Raw genomic sequence first — 20,951 nt, 5'->3', positions numbered from 1 at the left:
TTGGCAGGGGCTACGGCACCAGCGTCTGTCCTCTCTAGCGGCCACTTGAGCTCTAGGGCCGGGCCTTTATACTTTCTGTCCCGCCCCTTGACTTCCGGGGGGCGGGAACAGGCGGCGGTGGCTCCGCTCACTTTGGTGTTTGTTCTGGCTCGGTCTTCTCAGGCACAGCTGGGAATCAGGCCGCCTCGCTATACGTACATACATGATGTGAAAGCTTGTCCATTACAAGGACAGTCCATATTTTACTATACCACAATTACACAGGAGGGGAAGTCCAAATTTCCAGTCATGTGTTATACAGAGTCTTGCTGCAAACATTTTTTTTTTTTAAAGGAAAGAGTCCTATGGCTTATTAAAAGCAGTTTGTTTTTCAGACGTGGCCTTTCAAGCTATCAGTGATAAAAGAAATCCTGTCATGGACAGCAGGATAATTTAATACTTACTTAATAAAGAAATCACTGTGTGCATAAGGCTGTGGAATTTCATATTTAATTTATTCATATTTAATTTTTAATACATATTTCCAGTTCAGGATTTAGAAATACAGTAATGACTGCTAAAATTAGGTCTTTGCCTTTTTCATGAAAGCAATTCTAAATGTGCATATTTCTGCCCTGGAATATCAGGGAGTTCTGTTTGGACTGCAAAGGGAAAAATCAGTTAATTTTGAGCAGTGACTTCTCTACTGGTTAATATCATGTTGGCCAAGATCTTGCCTTCTCATTATATTCAGTGAGTTCTTCTAGCTTTTCAAGAGTTATGGTAATCATCCTTTAGAACAGACAAGTACAGTTTTAGTTATCTCTGTCACAATTCGGGGGAACTGCACCTGTATTCCCCTTCCGTATTAAGCTTCTGACTCCCTTGCTCTCACCTCTCCTGGACAAAGACGTGTCTTTTTCTCTCTCCTGGGTTTTTCTAGGCTGAACAGATCCCTGCCTACGCTGAATTCCCCAGCAAGTCAGATTGCCTAGGCAGGCCTGCTTTGCCTTCTCTTCAGAGGCTCTAAACAGCACAATTGCTCATAGTTAAGTTACCATACTGCTCTTTCTAAGCAAGCGTGTTTATTTGTAAGGTACAGGCATTACAGAGAAAACATATTAAAACAGTAAAGAACCTATATGCATGCTAATAAGTTTACCATATATCACCTCCCTCCCCCAGTCTGCACAAAGGTTCTGATTGGTATCAGTTCTTCCAACTGTTCCCTAAGGATTGGGTCTCCTTTGAACAGAAGGCCCTGTCTGTTTGTGGATCAAAAAGCAGGCCCTGAATCAGTTTAAACTCAGGCTGTTTGTCCAAGGTCCTTTCTTTGTCTTTTGGCCTCTGGAGAATCCAGGCTGAACTAGGATAAATGAGCCTCTCCAGGAGGTGGTGCCTCTCTGGATGGCAAGGGAGAGTCTTCAAACTTCTCCCATAGCCACATTCCTTTTTCTGCCCACCTTCTCAGTGCTCAGGATCTAGTCTAATCTCAGCTTCTCTCTGGGGAGGAGGAGGAGTATTGTTTCCCACCCACTGAGGCAAAGTGAGCACAATTCCTTTTTCCACCGGCTCAGGATTCTTTTTCACAGACCATCAGGCAGTCAGAGACTGTGGGAAGAAGTTTCTTTTCCTTCCTGGCTGTAGTTCTCCTCACTCCTCCCTTCTCAGGTATTTGCGTACCCGGGGAAGGTATCTCGATTCCCCTTGGAAACTAGTGAGAAGGATCCACCCCCTTTCTCCCTCTCAGCTTTCATATTTGCATTTTGGCTAACAGAGTCTTTTCTCACTCTGGAGCTAACTGAGTGGGTCTGATTCACTTCTGCATCAAAGCCATAATATCATTTCCTAAAACAAAGAATATGGACTATGTGACAATTGACCTAAAATCAGTACCACTCCTGGATCGGTATAGAAATCTGGGCTGTAGGTGGAGTGAAGGCTTTGACACCAGGAACTTCAATCCATTTTCACATCTTGGTAGCATTGGATGGGACTTCATGACATGGGGTTTAACTAGAGGTCTTAGCAGTCCCAATAGTTTCATTCAGTGAATGTCTCTCCATTGACTATCACCTTCTGCTCCCACTGGCAATCCAATGTATTTGCACTCAGGAGGGTGCAGCATGCCATGTGGGCAGTGGTTTAGAAGTATGAATGGCTCATCATGATGATTTATATGCTATCGGAGGGCTAGCAGTGTGAATCCCTCCCTCTGGAGAATCAGTCACTCAGGTAACTCTGTGAGGCTGGGATGCGGCTGGCCTTTCCATCACTGCACTGGGCTTCAGGGGATAAAGTGGGCAATCCCAGGCAAAATGACCCCTTGGCAACTTATAGAACATGGCCAAAACCTTTTGCTATATGTTTTAGGGGTCAGTTTAAACTTTTACAACAAATCTGGTTTACACAGCTCATCATCTGTCCACCACTGTTGATAAGGGTGAAAATGTCCAAGCCTTTTGTCCCTGACAATAGTGGAGCCAGACACAGGTGCTGACTTTCCAAAGTGTCAGGGGGTGCTTGACCCCTGGCTCTGCCCCAGGCCCCACCCTCACTCCACCTGTTTTCCCAAGGCCCCGCCCTACCTCTTTTCACCCCTGCTCCACCCCTGCCTTGCCTCTTCCTGCCCAGTTCTTCCCCCTCCCCTGAGCACACTGCATCTTCACTCCTCCCCCGACCCAAGCCTCCTGCATGCTGTGAAACAGCTGGCAGGGAGAAGGTACTGGGAGGGCACTGATAGGGAGCTGGTGGTGGGTACTCCACACCCACCATTTTTTCCCTGTGGGTGCTCCAGCCCTGGAGCACTTGTAGAGCCACATTCCGTACCACAGCCTCTTTCCCCACCTTATTCAATTCACACCCCATTTCAAAAGCATTTAAAACACCTCCATGTCATCCCTCTCCCTAATGTGAGGAAGTAATTTAGAATCTGGCCACCACCGCCCCAGCACTGGCTCCACCTATCATTTTGGCTGGTGCGGTTTCTCCAACTCAGGCAGATATTGTTGAAGCTGGTCCTGCTGATGCAGTTTCTTCATCTTGAGCTGATATTAATATTCCTGCTCCTCTTCTCTCTCATGCTGGTGCTGTTCCTCCCAGTCCACAAACGACTGGATTTGCAGATACACTTGCCATTTCTACTGCTCTAACTGTTGATCTCTCTTGGTTCATGCTGATGTTTCACCAGTCCTTCTGCCCAGGGCTGGCTCCAGGCACCAGCTTATCAAGCAGGTGCTTGGGGCGGCCACTCCTGAGCGGGGCGGCACTTTCAGGGATTCGGGGGCAATTCGGGGGAGGGTCCCTCACTCCCACTCCGAGCGAAGGACCTCCCACTGAATTGCTGCAGATCGTGATTGTGGCTTTTTTTTTTTTTTTTGGCTGCTTGGGGCAGCAAAACCCCTGGAGCCGGCCCTGTTCTGCCCTCCCTGCAACTCCTTGGTAGCTGGGGAAATTGCAACTTGTTTTCTTTTGACTGAGTGCGCAAGTCATCAGTTCATTTCTGTTTCCACCACTCTTCAGCTCAAAAGTCAGTTTCCTTTCTCTGGAGCTCCTACAACATAGTCACTGAGCTAACAGTCTATAGAATCTATTCCATTTTTAAAATAAGCAACTTTTTTTGGTACTGGATAGAAAATTGAGAAAAAAGTCATAAAATGAAAATCTGTAAATACAGTGGATTTGTCTAACCACAAACAAAAGCACTACTCATTAGGTTCAAAGGCTGCCCAGCAAAGCAGAGCATATTAATGACTGTTGGTGACATTCTGGCTCCTTTGAAGACAATGGCAAAACTCCCCTTGATTTCAAGAGGGCCAGCACTTAACTTTTCAGCAATATGGAGTTTGTTTGTTTTTTCTCCTCTCAAAAAGCTTGTTTAGAGCCTGATCTTACACCATTAAAGTCAACAGGAGCTTTGCAATTAACTTAAATGGGCATTGCAGCAAGACCTGAGGCTATCAGTGAATTCCAGCATCTTCCAGTGTGCCATGTCTTAGCAGAGCAGAGCATCTTTCCTCCTCCTCCTCCTTCTTCTCTCCTATTGTCTTTAAATCCTGAATTGACATGGCCATCTTTTACTTAATTTCAGTACATCTATAATAGAACATTTTCTTTCTGTCATAAAATTTAAGTTCAATCCTGTATATGCTTATTTGACAAAGTAGTCATTACACCGGTGATTATTTCCATAAGGGTTTTTTTAGGCATTTGTTACTGTGTTGTGTCTAGCTTCTTGTTCCTTATCCTTTTCAGTTCTTTCTGAATACTGAGTTGCATTAATAAACCTCTCAAAAGAGTTTAAGCAAAGGAAAGCAGCTGGCTGGTGCCTCACGCAACATTTCATTAGCTGCTATTGATTGATTCTGATGCCCCTTGGAAAGACTACTTCACTCCAGTGCAATTAGAAGTAACCCCTGTGTCCAAGATAATTGTCATATACAATACATACAGAACACAATATTAAATTACCCAAGAGTTATATACCGAGCAATTCATATGTGATGAAAGAGGTTCCCAAAGGTGTCTGCTATAAAGTTTCAGTAAAAATAAGGAGTCCTCAAATTATATATGTTGATGTAGGTGAAGAGGGAAAAATAAATCATGCAGGAGATCAAAGTTTTCAAAAATCTTTGAAATCTCTCTCTTTTTGTCAGCCAACTGTAGTCAAGTTGTAGAAGCAATTACCTGAGGGAGGAAGCATGTTACATGGTTCTCAGTCCACATTCATTGGTGCTACCAGAGGCTTTGTGTGTTTTTATCCTGTCCAGCCCAGCATTTGAAGAGATGTGCTTTCCAAGCAAGCTAAAAAGCAGATGTCTGTGGTAGGGAAAGTGGAAAAACTGTTTTTTCAGTGAAACAAAAAGGTAACCTTATCTTTAAAATGCTGAGGAATACTGATCAAAAAAACGATCATGCTCTAGAGCTCTCTATCATCTTAGAGTTCCCTATGGCACCTTTATGCTGAATCTCCACTGACTTCTTAGGATAAGAAGAATGTGTGATTTAATCACTTGTTAGTTTCCTTCCCTTTGATTAAATACTTTTGAGGGATGTAGGGAAAACCATTTTTATTATGTGTATGTTTATGAAATATAGATGGACTTCCTGTTATCTTGAGCTGGAGCAAATGAGGCCACTCCAGAACATTCCTGTGAAAAATTCTATCTCTTTTCTCTCAGTAGGTCATCATGGCAACACATTTCTGTTAACAGTGCTGTAACTATTCCGTTTAATTAATATGGTCTCAGAAATGTGTTGACTGATATCTTCTAGCAAATAATGAGTTTTACGCTGTAGTCTTTACACAGGAGATATATATGGAGGACGGGGGACAGAGGGAGGGGGATACAGATGCAAGACTCTAAAACCACTCAGTCATGTTAAGTTCTCAGTTGACTTAGCTTGGTTTTTTAATAAATCTGAATTCTGATAAAGTAGTCGATTCAGACTTTCTATTTAAAAACTCACACGTTATGCCATTGTATTGCCACTTTTGGATTTTAGTATGTATATTTAAATGTAATCAAATGGCTTTTAATTAGTGCTGTTTGAGTTTCTTCAACTATTTATAACTTTTTTCTTTCTTTCTTCTTTTTTTGGGCCCAGAATCTGATGAAGAGGAGCCAACTTCAGCAGGTAAGATAATCTTATGATTTAATCGTATTAGCCATTACAGATGGTTCTGGGTTTAATTTTAACCAAGGTGCTCTCCAAAGTATGACACCATGGTACATGGCTTTGAATTTGGGGCTAGTTAACTACAGCATCAGTGCCTTTCCCTCCTATTTGGTCTCTCCTTTTGACAGTTCTTTGGTTTATATTAGAAACATTGAGTATGCCTAGACTTATTTCAGAAGAACTGATTGACAAATAATTAAGATATTTGACAGCACACTTGCAGAGTCTAGTTTGGAAACTCCCTGAACATTGTTCCAGGATACAAATTTGTTGCTTACCCTCATGATTAAGCTTAATGACCTCAAATTAATCAGGAATCCACTAATTTGATATTTAAAAAACTTTAATACACACAGGCTTAGTAATAGTTCTAGCATATGTGAAGGAACATTAGTACCATGTTCAGAAGAAACGAAGGGCCTAGAGTAGCAGAAAATAAATTGTAGGGATGAATGAGAGGTAGAAAGGGAGGATCTGTACAGGGGTTAGAGCAGTAGTATAGGGCCTGTTCTACATTACAGACAAAGTTACATCAGCTAGGAGTGTCAAAAAGTCTCCCCCACAGCTGAAGTAGCTATGCTGGCAAAACTTTCTAGTGTAGATGTAAATATAATGACAGAAGAATGCCTTGGTAGGCATAGCTAATGTCGTTCGGACAGATGGCAGCTATGCCAGCAGAACACTACCTTCTCTGCGCATCTGCTATATCTTCACTAGGGATCTTTGTTGACATAGCTATGTCAGACGAGGTTCTGTAAGTACAAATATGGCCCAGGATTTGGGATACCTGGTTTAAGTCCTTGCTCTGCCACTGACTTCCTGTCTGACGTTGGACAAGTCACTTAGCCCCTCCGAGATGCAGTTCACCATCTGTAAGATGGGGGAAATACCCAACCTCACAGGAAAATACTTTAAAGATTGTGAGGAAAATACACTAAAGATTGTGAGGTGCTCAAATAATATGATATTGAGGGAAATATAAATAATTAAGAAGGAGAATAAAAGTAAGAAGGGTAAAAGGTAGGCAGAGATGGAGAATAAGCAAGAAAAAGACTGTACAAGTGGGAAGAAGGAAAGGAGGCAGATGAAGTTGCTTAATAAAAGGAGATAGTGTCAGATTAAACTGTGCAAGAGCAAAAGTATGATGGAGATTAGAAAGAAGACAAGGAGTCAAGGGGAAAAAAAGAGTTTGGATAAGAGAATTTAAATTGCTTTAACATGTTTAAAGATATTTTTAAAATCATTTTTAAAATTTCCAGCGTTCTGATAATCCATTGTAGCAGGACCTTCCAGCATTACAATTTTGTTTAATATATCTTAATAAGCAGCTATTACACGTTTTCAAATAAAATAAATGTCAAAAGCAGACATAGCTATTAAAGTCAAAAGCTATTAAAACCATGGTTGTGTAAATGGTATTCTGTCTCATCTAGTGGCATCGAAACCCCTTAGAGAGTTAAATGAGTCTGCTCTACAGCCTTAGCTAAGAGCTGGTTGGCTTTTAGCCCATGCTGTAGAGGCTCATGCACTAAGCTCCAGAGGTCCTGAGTTTGATCCCACCTGCCAATGACTGGGATCTGTCAGAGTTACAGTTGTTCCAATTTTTGCATTAGAAATGGAAACAGTCATATTTAACCTTCTGCAACTGTATTAACCATGCTTTTTTTTCACTAGTATGCTGTGAGTTTGTGGGCATAAACATACATATATTTACACAATATAGAGCTAGCTTGTGCCAGCTTGTGCACAATATAGAGCATGCAGACACTTGCACAAGTAGTCCCATTGCAAAAAATCCTACCAGGCATATGAATCAAAAGGGGGGAAAAACCACAATGCTCCCAACTCATAAGAAGGCCAGACAGTGAGCATCTTGGAGTGCTGCTAGACCTGCTAAATGGGATTTCACAGGTCTCAGAGCACCCTGAGAAATTGTGTACTTGATTCCCCAGGACCACCTTTCTTTTTAAATAGCATCACAGAAGAATGTAATTTCAGACTTTTTTTTTTGTTTTTGTTTTGCGGTCCAGTGTAACACTGTGCCCTTCATCGGTATTTTGGAATATTTCTTCCAAATATTGTTCAAACATATGTTCGATGGAGCTGAGCTCATTGTGTGGGTGTATAATTTAGATGCTTTTCTGCTGGTGGAATATCCCTAAGCAATTCACAAGTTCCTTGAATTATGGTGATTCATTATTGATGAATATTTTTGCAAAGTTCCATGAATATATTTCACTTGATTAAATGGTCACAAATATTTGAAATATTTCAAATTGAAACTATGTTGCTTAGCTGAGATCAAATAAGCAGCCCAATGTTTTGTGTATTTTGGGAGTGCCTAGGAATCTCAGGGCATGGGGAAATTTACCAGCATTACTTTACTGGTTTAATTATATTGTTACAGTCACACTGGTATAACTCTCCACACAGATATGCCAAATAACAGTGGCATCTTTGTGGGACATAAGCTAACCTGATTAAAAAAAAACATTATTCCAAGTAAGTGTAGCCACATGAGGTATTATTCTGGTACAATTGTGATATAATTATACTGGTATAGTAATGTCAGTAAATTTCCCCAAGCAGACAAAGCTATGGACCAGGACTCCTTGTGTTAGATGCTGAATAGACACAAAATGTTATATTGTTTCTGTTCCATGGTCTGGATAAGTGCACAAATGTTTCTGGTAGAAATCCTTCCAACAGGTGAATTTGCAATATGGGTTGAAATTCACTTATTGAAAACATTTGTGCCAGTAAAACTCAGCTACTCCAAGTATTCACAAAAAGTATATACACAAGGAGAACAAATCTGACCCAAGAAAATGCATTTTAAAATTTGAATTAATATAATGGAAGCAGTTTGCATTACCCACTCTGGTTATATTGCTAGATATATCATGTCATGCTTCAGGTTCTGATCCAGCAAAGCTCTCTATGACTCTCTCTGACTCAAAAGGTACCACTAGAATGTTCAGTCTGATCTCCTGTATATCACAGGCTACCAACACCAGCCAGCACTGTGACACTAAACCCAACGACCAAAATTAGACCGAAGTATTACAGTCCAGATGAGACAAAACCATTATGTGCCACAGTTTATGCTGCAAAGGAAGAGGGGAAAGCCTCAAGGTCACACAAGGCAACACTAAACTTTAAGGCTGTGATTGGTCCCACTGACTCTATAAGCATGGGCTTAATTGGAGCCTTAAACAGAACGCAGTGAATCAATGGTCCAGAAGCTCAGTGTAAGTTGTGACCAGAAAATACTCCATCTTGTTCCTAAGGAAGTCAAAATCAAAACTGTCATAGACCTCAGTGGGTACAAGATTAGGCCCAGTCTTCTAACCTTATTGATGTAGTGCTATTATATGGAAATAAACTTAAAATTAAAAGAAAAAAAACCTCTCATAGATGTGTTGCTTGTTCAAAGAAAATACTCCAGGGTTTCTCCTATTATGCACAGAATGCAACTATTCTTTAATCCATTTCAGGGTATAAATTAACATTTAGATAAACAATTTGAGATCTTTAGAAGCTTTTTAATTTATAGTTTCTGTTCATTTTGCTTTAAGGAATGACCAGATGGTAGTGTTCTGAAAGTAATAGATTGCAACATTCTTATGGAAGTGTTTTTAATACAATTATTTTCCCAGCTTTTATTGGCATTTAGAACTCTATGTTCTGCATAAATCAAATAATCCTTCCCTATAATACTGACTCAAACATTTTTCTTGTTGATGAAAGATGCATGTTTATAGATTATGTTAGGGGCCTGATCCTAAGCCTACTGCAGCCAATGGAAGTCTTTCCATTGACTTCAATAGGAATTGGATCAGACCCTAAAAGAAGGAAGCCTTGTAAAGAGAGAACTTTAAATTTCTTTCAGTTACTGGAAGTTTTTTCTGAAGCTCAAGTGTTTTCTTTCTCTTCAAAGAATGCTTGTACTTTACATCTTTCATCTAGTTTGTGGTACTTGTTTTGGAGGAGTGTAATTAACCTTATGATGCCAGCGGAGTAGAGTTAACATGGAAGTGATTTTGGAGGAATGTAAGGACATTTTCATAATTTGCAAGGCTCAGGGGTAATCATTTATCATTCACAATCATAAGATATTTATGATTGTACTCTGAATACTTTTCTTCAGGTATGACATTGGACTTTTGTAGAACAAAGACTATGCTATCAATCACAAAAGGCAAAAAGATACATTGTATAGTTGGAAAAAAAGGACAACTGATAAATAACAATTCTAATACAAATAGCCATCCATATTTTTCTCCAAATGATACCGTTCTTGAAGCAGTAATATCATGATTAGATATTTCTAATACCATAGTGATGGTCATTAGTGTGACAGGTTGGACCCCCGTTCTGGGCTATCACTTGATGTACTGGGATTTCACTGAGCCTGCCTGCTCCACTAGCCTGGGCTCCCTCTCCCTGTTTTGCTGAATTAGGCTCTCTGGCCTCTGGCAGCACACACACACGTAAGAACTCACCAGCTGTAGAATCACACAGTCTGCCAACAGCTCTCTATGAGGAGGTTCAACAAGGAAATTGCCCAGCACTCAAGTACAGCTCCCCTCTGGAAACTACACCCAAAATAGTATTGTCTTGCACTGTAGAGAAATCTATACAAAGTAAAAAGAACAAGGAGTGCTTGTCTTTTTGCTGATACAGACTAACATGGCTACCACTCTGAAACCTATACAAAGTAAGCTCATAAATTCACCCCCTCCCTCAATGTGGAGGAAGATATGTAAAATTCCCCCATTAGAAATTGCACAAACTTGGTTTAATAATAACCAAAACAAGTTTATTAACTATAAAAGACACATTTTAAGTGATTATAAGGGATAGCAAACAGAACAATGCTGATTACAAAGCAAAAAAACAAAACACGGATACTAAGCTTAAGATCTTAAAAAGACTTGTTTCAGGAAGTAATTTCTCACCCTAAATGTTGTTTTAGGCATGTTGCAGAGTGTCTGTAGCTTAGAGTTTCAGGTATTTCTCTTTGCAGACTAGACTCCTCTGTCTCGGTCTGGACACAGCCCTTGCCATCCCACAGCTCAGTTCCTTTGGCTCTTCAGGTACTTTCAGCAGTCTTTCCTCTTAGGCAGGAAAGCAGTGGAGAAGATCCTGTTTTCCTTACTCCCCAGTCTTAAATAGAATTTACATAAGGCAGGAAGCCTTTGTTTCCAGTGGAAAAGTACCAGCAGTGTCCAAGATGGCACTTTTTACCAGGTGACATTGTCACCTGACCTTGCTGTGTCAAAGCAACCATGAAACCAGAATTATTTGCAATGTCCACAGGAAGGAACTCCCAGAAGATGGGGGATCCACATCTTCGAAGACTCATTATCTTTTTCCTAATGGTCCATTAAAGCTGATGGCCTTTTGTCTAGTGGGTGTCTCTCAAGTACACACACAGTTGTAATTATTACATAGTCAATATTCCTGACTTCAGATACAGAAATGATATGTGCATACAAATTAGATAATCACATTCAGTAAATTATAATCTCTCTGATGATACCTTACAAGAATCTGTTATGCCATATCCAAATCATAAGCATATTTCCATAAAGAATATGGAGTGTAACGTCATAATTAGGGATTGATTGATTGATTGATTGATTGCGTTTTATCAGCAGTATAAAATGATATTTCCTGGATTCTACATTTCATGGTGGAGTTTGGTTCTCAGCATGCAAGGCACATTGGCCTTTTCTATGTAGCCCCATTAAAAGTATAAATTTAGTGAATTATACCCTGCCCAGTGGCCATTATTACAGCCTATGTAGAAGGATTAGTATCTTTATAACCCTCAAATAATAGGTGTCTTGTCTATTCTTAAATTAGTCTATATCTAGAGAAATGACATTTAAGAATTGTTTTGGTTATGTAGGCAATGAACTAAATTGGCTCTTTTCAGATGAGAAGGAGCTTACACTTTTCTGCAAGACACAGCTTCTGGTCTCAACATTTTTTTTTGAAAATATCTGATTGGTTTGTAAGGATAACTTTCAAGCTAAATCCTTTTGGTTTTGACAGCATTTTTGTGCCCTTTCTCTGTAGAAGTGCTTTAAAGTTCTGGAACAGCTTCTATCACATTCTGGCTTAGTACCTGGGTGCTTAGTTTTATCTCAGATATCTATGAATACTTTCTTTTGAACTACTTCAGTGAATGCAAATACGGTTACTGATTTCTTCTGCATTTCTGACAGGTATTTTTTTCTCCCCCAATTACGGAAAGACGGCTAAGAAAATCTTCTCTGAGGAGCTTTGTAACAGATATCACCCCTCCAAGTGTACAGCCATGAGTGTGAGTCTCTCCTAGTGGCCTCTTTAACTTGGAGGTCTCTCCACTGTGACGACAATTTATATCAGAGAACACTTTGTCTATATCAGCTGCTGCTGGATGACCTGCTATATGAAGCTTTGTATCTCAAAATGTTCATCCTAGATTAATGTGTTTCCTCTCCTCCCCCTAAGGCTCAACATCTTATTTCCCTGAATATGGAACTGTTTCTGACAATATCAAAGAGTAATTTCTTCAAAGCAAGATGAGAAATGACACAGATAAACATGCTTCGCTTTGTTCACCTGCTTTTACTCCTTTACTTAGAATGAAGAAATAAATGCATTCCCTTTTTCTCTTCAAAATCATTACTCTGAACTAAGAACAGTCATTGTCATTGAACAATCTACTCTTTTTTTTTAAAACTGAGGGCAGTAGGCAATTGGCACTTAAGGTTCATATACATGGAATATGCAAATACATTTGGCACCTTATAACAATGAAAGAAGCTTTAAGGTTTCGACTTGATGTTGTTTTTAACAGAGTAGAGATGCAGAATAGAAAATAATAATACTTTGCACTGGATATAATGCATTTAATCTTCAAAATGATTAATAAACTTATCATAGAAACATAGAATATCAGGGTTGGAAGGGACCTCAGCAGGTCATCTAGTCCAACGCCCTGCTCAAAGCAGGACCAATCCCCAACTAAATCATCCCAGCCAGGGCTTTGTTAAGCCTGACCTTAAAAACCTCCAAGGAAAGAGATTCCACCACCTCCCTAGGTAACCCATTCCAGTGCTTCACTACCCTCCTAGTGAAAAAGTTTTTCTAATATCCAGCCTAGACTTCCCCCACTGCAACTTGAGACCATTACTCCTTGTTCTGTCATCTGCTACCACTAAGACCAGTCTAGATCCATCCTCTTTGGAACTCCCTTTCAGGTAGTTGAAAGAAGCTATCAAATCTCCCTCATTCTTCTCTTCTGCAGACTAAATAATCACAGTTCCCTCAGCCTCTCATAAGTCATGTGCTCCAGCCCCCTAATCATTTTTGTTGTCCTCCACTGGACTCTTTCCAATTTTTCCACATCCTTCTTGTAGTGGGGGGCCCAATATTGGACACAGTGCTCCAAATGAGGCCTCACCAATGCCAAATATAGGGGAATGATCAAGTCTCTCGATCTGCTGGCAATGCTCCTACTTATACAGCTGTAATGATGCGGTTCTGGTGGGACCCAACTGAGAGTGTCAATTCAGGACCAGTTGCTCAAACAGGGCAGTTACAGCCCCAGGCTGGGGTTTTTCCACCTCTAAGGCAAACCAAACCAGCCAGACAAAAATGACTTCGGTTTCACCTCACTGGCTAACCATAATCACACAAGCAATTTCCTTAGACACTCCATTCTCCCAGTATCACCACCAGTGCCACTCATCCTGGGGGTGAAAGGTTATGAAAACCAACACCCCAGTAAAAGAAAAAGGTTCTCTCAATTCCAAAGAATCAAGCCCCAGACCCAGGTCAATATACACATCAGATCTTACCCACAAATAACGCTGTTGCCAGTCCTCTAGAATCTAAAATCTAAAGGTTTATTCGTAAAGGGAAAAAGGTAGAGATGAGAGCTAGAATTGGTTAAATGGAATATCAATTACATACAGTAATGGCAAAGTTCTTAGTTCAGGCTTGTAGCAGTGATGGAATAAACTGCAGTTTTAAATCAAGTCTCTGGAGAACATCCCCCGCTGGATGGTCATCAGTCCTTTGTGCAGAGCTTCAGTTTGTAGCAAGTCCCTCCAGAGTTAAGAAGCAGGATTGAAGACAAGATGGAGATGAGGCATCAGCCTTATATAGGCTCTTCCAGGTGTAAGAACACTTTGTTCTTACCGTGGAAAATTACAGCAAAATGGAGTCTGGAGTCACATGAGCAAGTCCCTGCACTTTGCTAAGTTACAAGGCATATCTGCCTTCTCTCAATGGGTTAATTGTGTAGCTGATGGTCCTTAATGAGCCATCAGGCAGGCTAGGCAGAGCTAAGACCAACCTGTCTGGGATGTTTCCCAGAAACATAGAACAAATTTGAAATACAGACAGTACAGAGCCAATACTTATAACTTCAACTACAAAATGATACAGACATATAGACACCATAATCATAACCAGCAACCCATAACCTGGTCTTAGACACCTTTATATGACCCCCTTTAGATAAGATTTGGTGCCTCTACAGGACCTTGGGTGCAACCATGTTCTGTATGGTCCCAGATTATATCAATAACGTCATAACAGTCCAAAATGCTGTTAGCCTTCTTGGCAACAAGGACACACAGTTGATTCATATCCAGCATCTCGTCCACTGTAACCCCTATGTCCTTTTCTGCAGAATTGCTGCCTAGCCACTTGGTCCCTAGTCTGTAGCAGTGCATGAGATTCTTCCATCCTATATGCAGGACTCTGCCCTTGTCCTTGTTGAACCTCGTCAGATTTCTTTTAGCCCAATCCTCTGAGCTGTCTAGGTTCCTCTGTATCATATCCTTACCCTTCAGCATATCTACCACTCCACCCAGTTGAATGTCATCTGCAAACTTGCTGAGGGTGCAATCCACGCCATCCTCCAGATCATTAATGAGGATATTGAACAAAACTGGCCCCAGGACTGACCCTTGGGACACTCCGCTTGATACTGGGTGCAAATTAGACATGGAGCCATTGTTCACTACCTGTTGATCCCGATGATCTAGCCAGCTTTCTATCCACTTTACAGTCCATTAATCAAACCTATAGTTTTTTAACTTGCTGGCAAAAATACTCTGGGAGACCGTATCAAAAGCTTTGCTAAATTCAAAGAATAACACATCCACTGCTTTCCCCTCATTCACAGAGCCTGTTATTGCATCATAGAAGGCAATTAGGTTAGTCAGGCATGACTTGCCTTTGGTGAATCCATGCTGACTTTTCCTGATCACTTTCCTCTCCTCTAAGTGCTTCAAAATGGATTCCTTGAGGACCTGCTCCATGATTTTTCCAAGGACTGAGTTGAGGCTGACTGGCCTGTAGTTCCCCGGATTCTCCTTCTTCCCTTTTTTAAAGGTGGACGCTACATTAACCTTTTTCCAGTCATCCGGGACCTCCCCCAATCACCCTGAGTTTTCACAGCTAATGGCCAATGGCTCTGCAATCACATCCGCCGACTCCTTTAGCATCCTTGGATGCGGTGCATCTGGCCCCATGGACTTGTGCTCATCCAGATTTTCTAAATAGTCCTGAACCACTTCTTTCTCCATAGAGGGCTAGTCACCTCCTCCCCATAATGTGGTGCCCAGTGCAGTAGTCTGGGAGCTGACCTTGTTTGTGAAGACGGAGGCAAAAAAAACCATTGAGTACGTTAGCTTTTTCCACATCTGTTCAGTAAGGGGCCCACACTTTCCTTGACATTCTTCTTGTCGCTAACATACCTGTAGAAACCCTTCTTGTTACTCTTAATATCCCTTGCTAGCTGCAACTCCAAGTGTGATTTGGCCTTCCTGATTTCACTCCTGCATACCTGAGCAGTATTTTTATACTCATCCCTGGTCATTTATTCAAGCTTCTGCTTCTTGTAAGCTTCTTTTTTGTGTTTAAGATCAGAAAGGATTTCACTGCTAAGCCAAGCTGGTCACCTGCCATATTTGCTATTCTTTCTACTTAATATTACTTAGTCTTCACAACAGCTCTGTAATGTAGGTATTTATATACAGATGAATACATAACAGTATTATTTGTAGTTGTTAAATGGAATCTGTGGGGAAAGTCTTCATTTTTTGACAACATTTTGTGGTATTGATTCTTTTTCCTTCCTTATTTCTAATTTTAACTTTTTTGTAAACTTTAACATCAGTTGACAAGAGCAATCTAAAATGTATAGGTCATTGTAGAGAAATCCAGCAAGCATGCAAAATGTCTATGGGGTCTGAAATAAGGAAGGATAACTGACCCAGCACAGAGCTGAATTCAGAAAAAAGGAGTAAAAGGGTTAGAACAGAAAAAAAAAACAAAAAAAAAAACAGCAGATGATTCAGAACAAAATAAAAAGGCATTAACAGAGACAGGATTTATAGTGGGAAACAAAAAATAGCAAAGAACATAGGAGAGGCTAAAGGGCTATACCCCATACAATGGTACCTGACGGTGAAAAGTCACATTGCACTCTGGAAATATTTGCAGTATTCAGTGTGAGTATAGGTGGCAAAATCAGCCTCAAGATAGAAAAAAGTTTAACAGGAGATATGAAAATAAAGTTAACAGAGAAATTTTTAAACCCTGCTTCTTCAGAATTCACCACAGCATTGTGCTGGATGGGACTCTAGACTTCTCCCAGGTGCATTTTATTAGAATTCAACAAAGTGGGGTGAGATACTGATAAGTTACTGTTACTGATAGGTCAACCCCAAGCTTAATTATTGCTTAATTACTGCTTAATAATTCCTTCCTACAAAATGGCATGTCTATGAGTCTCATAATAATATTTCTGATAAGCAACTTTTTAAAAAAATATTTATCTGTCTTTTTAATTTTGAATGGACTAGATTACATTAAGTGCCAGGCTTTCTTTCTTTCAGACAGACACACCCACTGACATTTCAGTTATATCAGATGAACACTATGGGCTAGATTGGGCCACAAGAGCCCATCCCTTAGTAAGGAACATTGTTTCTTCCCTGAGCCAAAGTACCTTCCATAGGGGTCCTCCTGGGGTGGCTCAACAATGCAAATTATCACCCCCTTGCAGTAAGGGGACAAGAGGGAAGGGATTTGTGGGTCCCTGAGCCACAATTCCTTCCCTGGGATGCCCCTGGAATGGCACAGCAGCCTAAACTTATACTAAATAAAAAATGGTTGCTCACCTTCTCTTAACTGTTGTTTATGTCCATTCCAATCAGATGTGCGTGTGCCACATGCACGGTCGTCAGAAAGTTTTCCCTTAGCAGCTCCCATCAGGTTGGCTAGGGAACCACCTGGAGTGGCGCCTTCATGGCGCTCAATATATAACCTGCCGTCCCAACCCCCTTCAGTTTCTTCTTGCCAGCTACTCCAACAGAGGGGAAGGCGGGTGGGTATTGGAATGAACATGAACAACACATCCCGAAGAACAACAGTTACGAGAAGGTGAGTAACTGTTTTTTCTTCTTCAATTGATTGTTCACATCAATTCCAATCAGGTGACTCCCAAGCTCTACCCCAGAGGTGGGATCGGAATTAAGGAATTGCTGACTGAAGCACCACTCTGCCAAATACCTCATCATCTCTGGAATACTCGGTGATAGCATAGTGAGTGATGAACGTATACACTGATAATCAGGTTGCTGCTATGCATATCTCCTGAATGGTGATCCGGGCCAGGAAAGCGGCTGACGAGGCTTGTGCCCTGGTGGAGTGTGCCATAATAGCCGGGGCTGGGAGCTTAGCCAGCTTGTGGTATGAAAGGATGCAGTCTGTGATCCAGGAAGAAATGAGTTGGGAAGAGACCAGGAGCCCTTTCATCCAGTCTGCCACCACAAAGAACAGCTGGTTCGATTTCCTGAAAGGGTTAGTGCACTCAATGTAGAATACTAGTGCACACCGGACATTCAGTGAGTAAAGCCTCTGCTCCTGTGCACTGTTATGAGGCTTGGGATAGAAGACTGGTAGAAAAATGTCTTGGCTAATATGAAATTGGGACACCACATTGGGAAGGAAGGCTGGGTGAGGCCTGAGTTTCACCTTGTCTTTGTGGAAAACCATGCAAAGAGGGTTGGAGATTAGCGAGTGTGATGGTGACCAGGAATGCCACCTTCCACAACAAATACAGAAGGAAGCAAGCTGCCAATGGTTCAAAAGGGGGCCCCATTAGCCTGGATAGGCTCAGATTGAGGTCTCATGCAGGCACCAGTCAATGAGTCTGTGGATATAATCTTTCCAGGCATTTGAGGAAATGCCCGACCCTGGGGTTGGCAAACATGGAACTCCCAAACTCTGCCAGGTGGAAGGCCAAAATAGCAGCAAGGTGTTCCCTGGTGGATGACCCTGCTGGGCCCTGTTGTTTCAGATGCAGGAGGTAATCCAGGATGAGTGGTATAGGTGCCTGGATTGGAAGTGTGCGATGCTGGGCACACCAGCAAGTGAACCTTTTCCACTTAGCTAGGTGGATGGTTTCTTGCTGCTGAAGAGAACCTGCCTTACGGGTTCTGAAAACAGGAGCTCCAGGGGGTTTAACTATGAAGCTTCCACACTGTGAGATGGAGGGACTGGAGGTCTGTGTGGTGAAGGTGACTGTGGTCCTGGGTGATGAGATCTGGGTAAAGTGGTAGCAAGATCAGGGTGTCCACAGACAACTCCAGAAGCATGGTGTACCAATGTTGGCGTGGCCATGCTGTGGCCAACAGAATTATTTCTGCCTTGTCTCTGTGGATCTTGAGCAGTACCTTGTGTTAGAGTGGGACTGGTGGAAAGATATGCGTAAGACTGTCCCCCCAAGGTAGCATGAACACATCCGAGATCAAGCCTGGGCTGTGTTCTGGAAGGAGCAGAACACTGGGCACTTTCTGTTGCTCCATGTGGCAAACAGATCTACCTGGGGAAACCCCCCCACCTTTGGAAGACAGAATGTATGACATCTGGATGGATGGACCACTTGGGGTGGCAGAACGATCTGATGAGGAGATTTGCTAGTTCTGCATTCCCGGGAGATATGATGCCTCCAGGTGAATGGAGTGGGCCATGCACAACTCCTATAGCTGGAGGGCTTCCCGACATAGGGAGGATGAACGGGATCCTCCCTGTTTGTTAATGTAAATGATGGAAATGGTGTTGTTGGTCATCACTGCCACTCACTGGCCTTGTATTTGGGACAGGAAGGTCTGGCAGGCCCATTTTGCCACTCTGAGCTCCTTGATATTGATATGGACCATATGCCTTGTGTTGGGAGATCTCCCAGGTGAGTGCCCCAACACAGAACTGACACATCCATTACTAGGGACAGAGAGGGCTGTGGGCTGTTGAAGGGGACTCCCTTGCACGCTGACAGAGGGCTGCGCCACCATTGGAGAGACTCAAGTACTTGCTCTGAACAGTGACCACTGAATATATTCTCTTGCGAGCTGGGCAGTAGACCAACACAAACCATGCTTGTAGGGGTCTGAGCCTCAGTCTGGCATGTTGGACCATGTAAGTGCAGACTGCCAAGTGGCTGAGAAGACACTGGCACCCCCCTTGCTGTAGTGGTTGGGTACCATGTTTGTTATGGCTTGGAACCAGGTCTCTGGCAGGAACGACCTTGCCTGTACTGAATCCAGCCCTGATCTGAAGAATTATAGTCTTTGGATTGGTGATAAGCTTGACTTGTTCACGCTGAGGAGGAGTCTAGTCTCTCAAAAGTGAATCTGACTAATAGGCCTTGAGACTCTACCTGCCCCTGTATTAACCAGTCGTTGAGGTAGGGGTACACCTGCACCTGCCTCCTGCAGAGGAAGGCTGCTACAACTGACATGCACTTGGTGAACACTCGGGGAGCCATTGATAGACCGAATGGGAGGACCGTGAACTAATAATGATTGTGGTTGACCAGAAAAGATAGGAACTGTCTGTGCACAGGCCGAATGGCTATGTGAAAGTATGCAAGTAAAGGGTAGGGGATGAGCCCACACCCTAACCCAAACTACTTTATACACTGAACTAAACTAACTGAAATCTAGGCTAGAAAACTACAGGCTAAAGAAGAAAACTAAGGAAAGCACTTGCAAGGTAAGCGAATGCAGTTCCAACGGCTGTCATAGATGGTAACCAGGAACTGAAGGAGGGTCAGGTCGGCAGGGTTATATATTCAGCACCATGAAGGTGCCACTCCAGGGGGCTTCACAGCCGACCTGCCAAGAGAGGCTAAGGGAAAACTTTCTGACAACTGTGCATGCGGCGCACGCATACCTGATAGGAATCGATGTGAACAATCACTCGAAGAACTATTCTTATACTCTCCATTGTCGAGCATGTTCAGGTGCTGAAACCTTGTTTCCACCTATGTACAGATTCCTGCTCAGGCGCTTGTGTGTGACTGTATGTGAGTGAGGAAGAGAATAGGATCAGGTGTACATAACCCCCTTACTCCTACATACCAAAACCCAAGGTCTGGATAGGCCATTAAAAGGGATGAGTTTCCCCTTAGGCACCTGTACAGATGTACACAGGCTGAGGGACAATAGAGCCCTACTCTTGTTATATTTTTCAGGAGTAAACAATGAGCACCTCCCCCATGGGTTATAGTTGTGTGAGAAGTATGAGAAAGCACTTTGGCTTAAATGGAAAACAAATGAACAGATTCCTCAATTGCTCTCCTCTCCAACCTGTAAACACATGCATCCTTAGCTGCCACAGAGGGTCCATCACAGTCTAAAAGAGAGGCTTTTGTGCAAGCTCTTTGTTAAGGTATCCGCAGCCCTTCATTGATTCTCTGAGAACTACATTCTGAGCTAAAAGTGAAAACATTTGAGACCTTATTGTGGTTAGTATTTCCATCGGAGTTCAATAATTTCTATGCCGTAGTGTAGTATATATTTGCCTTATTAATATTAAGTGTAGTGTGGCTGTGAAATTCAGTTTCACAGCCAGGGCAGCTCAGCATGTTGAATAGCATTGCCCCTGTGATCGCTTTTATTGGTTCTAAGAAGCTCAAATTATGACTGCTGTAATGTTTACCACAGAGAAATAACAAAAGAGCCATGCACCTTATATTTCAATAGTGATTTCAGCAAATTTTCCCAGAAAGCCCTTGTATTCAAGAGAGGGGTTTGAACCTTTTATGCACATTAGACTTCTCTCAGTCACCTGCATAAATCCAGATGAACTTCAACGAAGAGGCTGGTGGCTATCCATAGTATTGCAGTGGTAATAAGTTCTTAAGATAGTGATAAGAAGTTTCCTGAGCCCCTGCACAGAAGACATAACAATACCTTGTAATTGGGTACCACGTC

At 42.0% G+C, this 20,951-nt stretch overlaps 1 protein-coding gene across 1 annotated transcript in view; it reads left to right on the top strand.

Moving 5' to 3' along the window:
- EDIL3 (EGF like repeats and discoidin domains 3) overlaps positions 1-20,951 on the top strand; it is a 436,701-nt gene that overhangs the window by 142,927 nt on the left and 272,823 nt on the right. Inside the window, exon 3 of the mRNA XM_075067055.1 lies at positions 5,587-5,616. Coding sequence (XP_074923156.1) covers positions 5,587-5,616 — 30 coding nt within the window. The remainder of the gene's footprint in view (positions 1-5,586; positions 5,617-20,951) is intronic.

The sequence above is a fragment of the Chelonoidis abingdonii genome, chromosome 6 (genome assembly GCF_003597395.2).
Source record: "Chelonoidis abingdonii isolate Lonesome George chromosome 6, CheloAbing_2.0, whole genome shotgun sequence".
Lineage (NCBI taxonomy): Eukaryota > Metazoa > Chordata > Testudines > Testudinidae > Chelonoidis > Chelonoidis abingdonii.
This window is presented reverse-complemented; position numbering and strand designations above follow the sequence as displayed.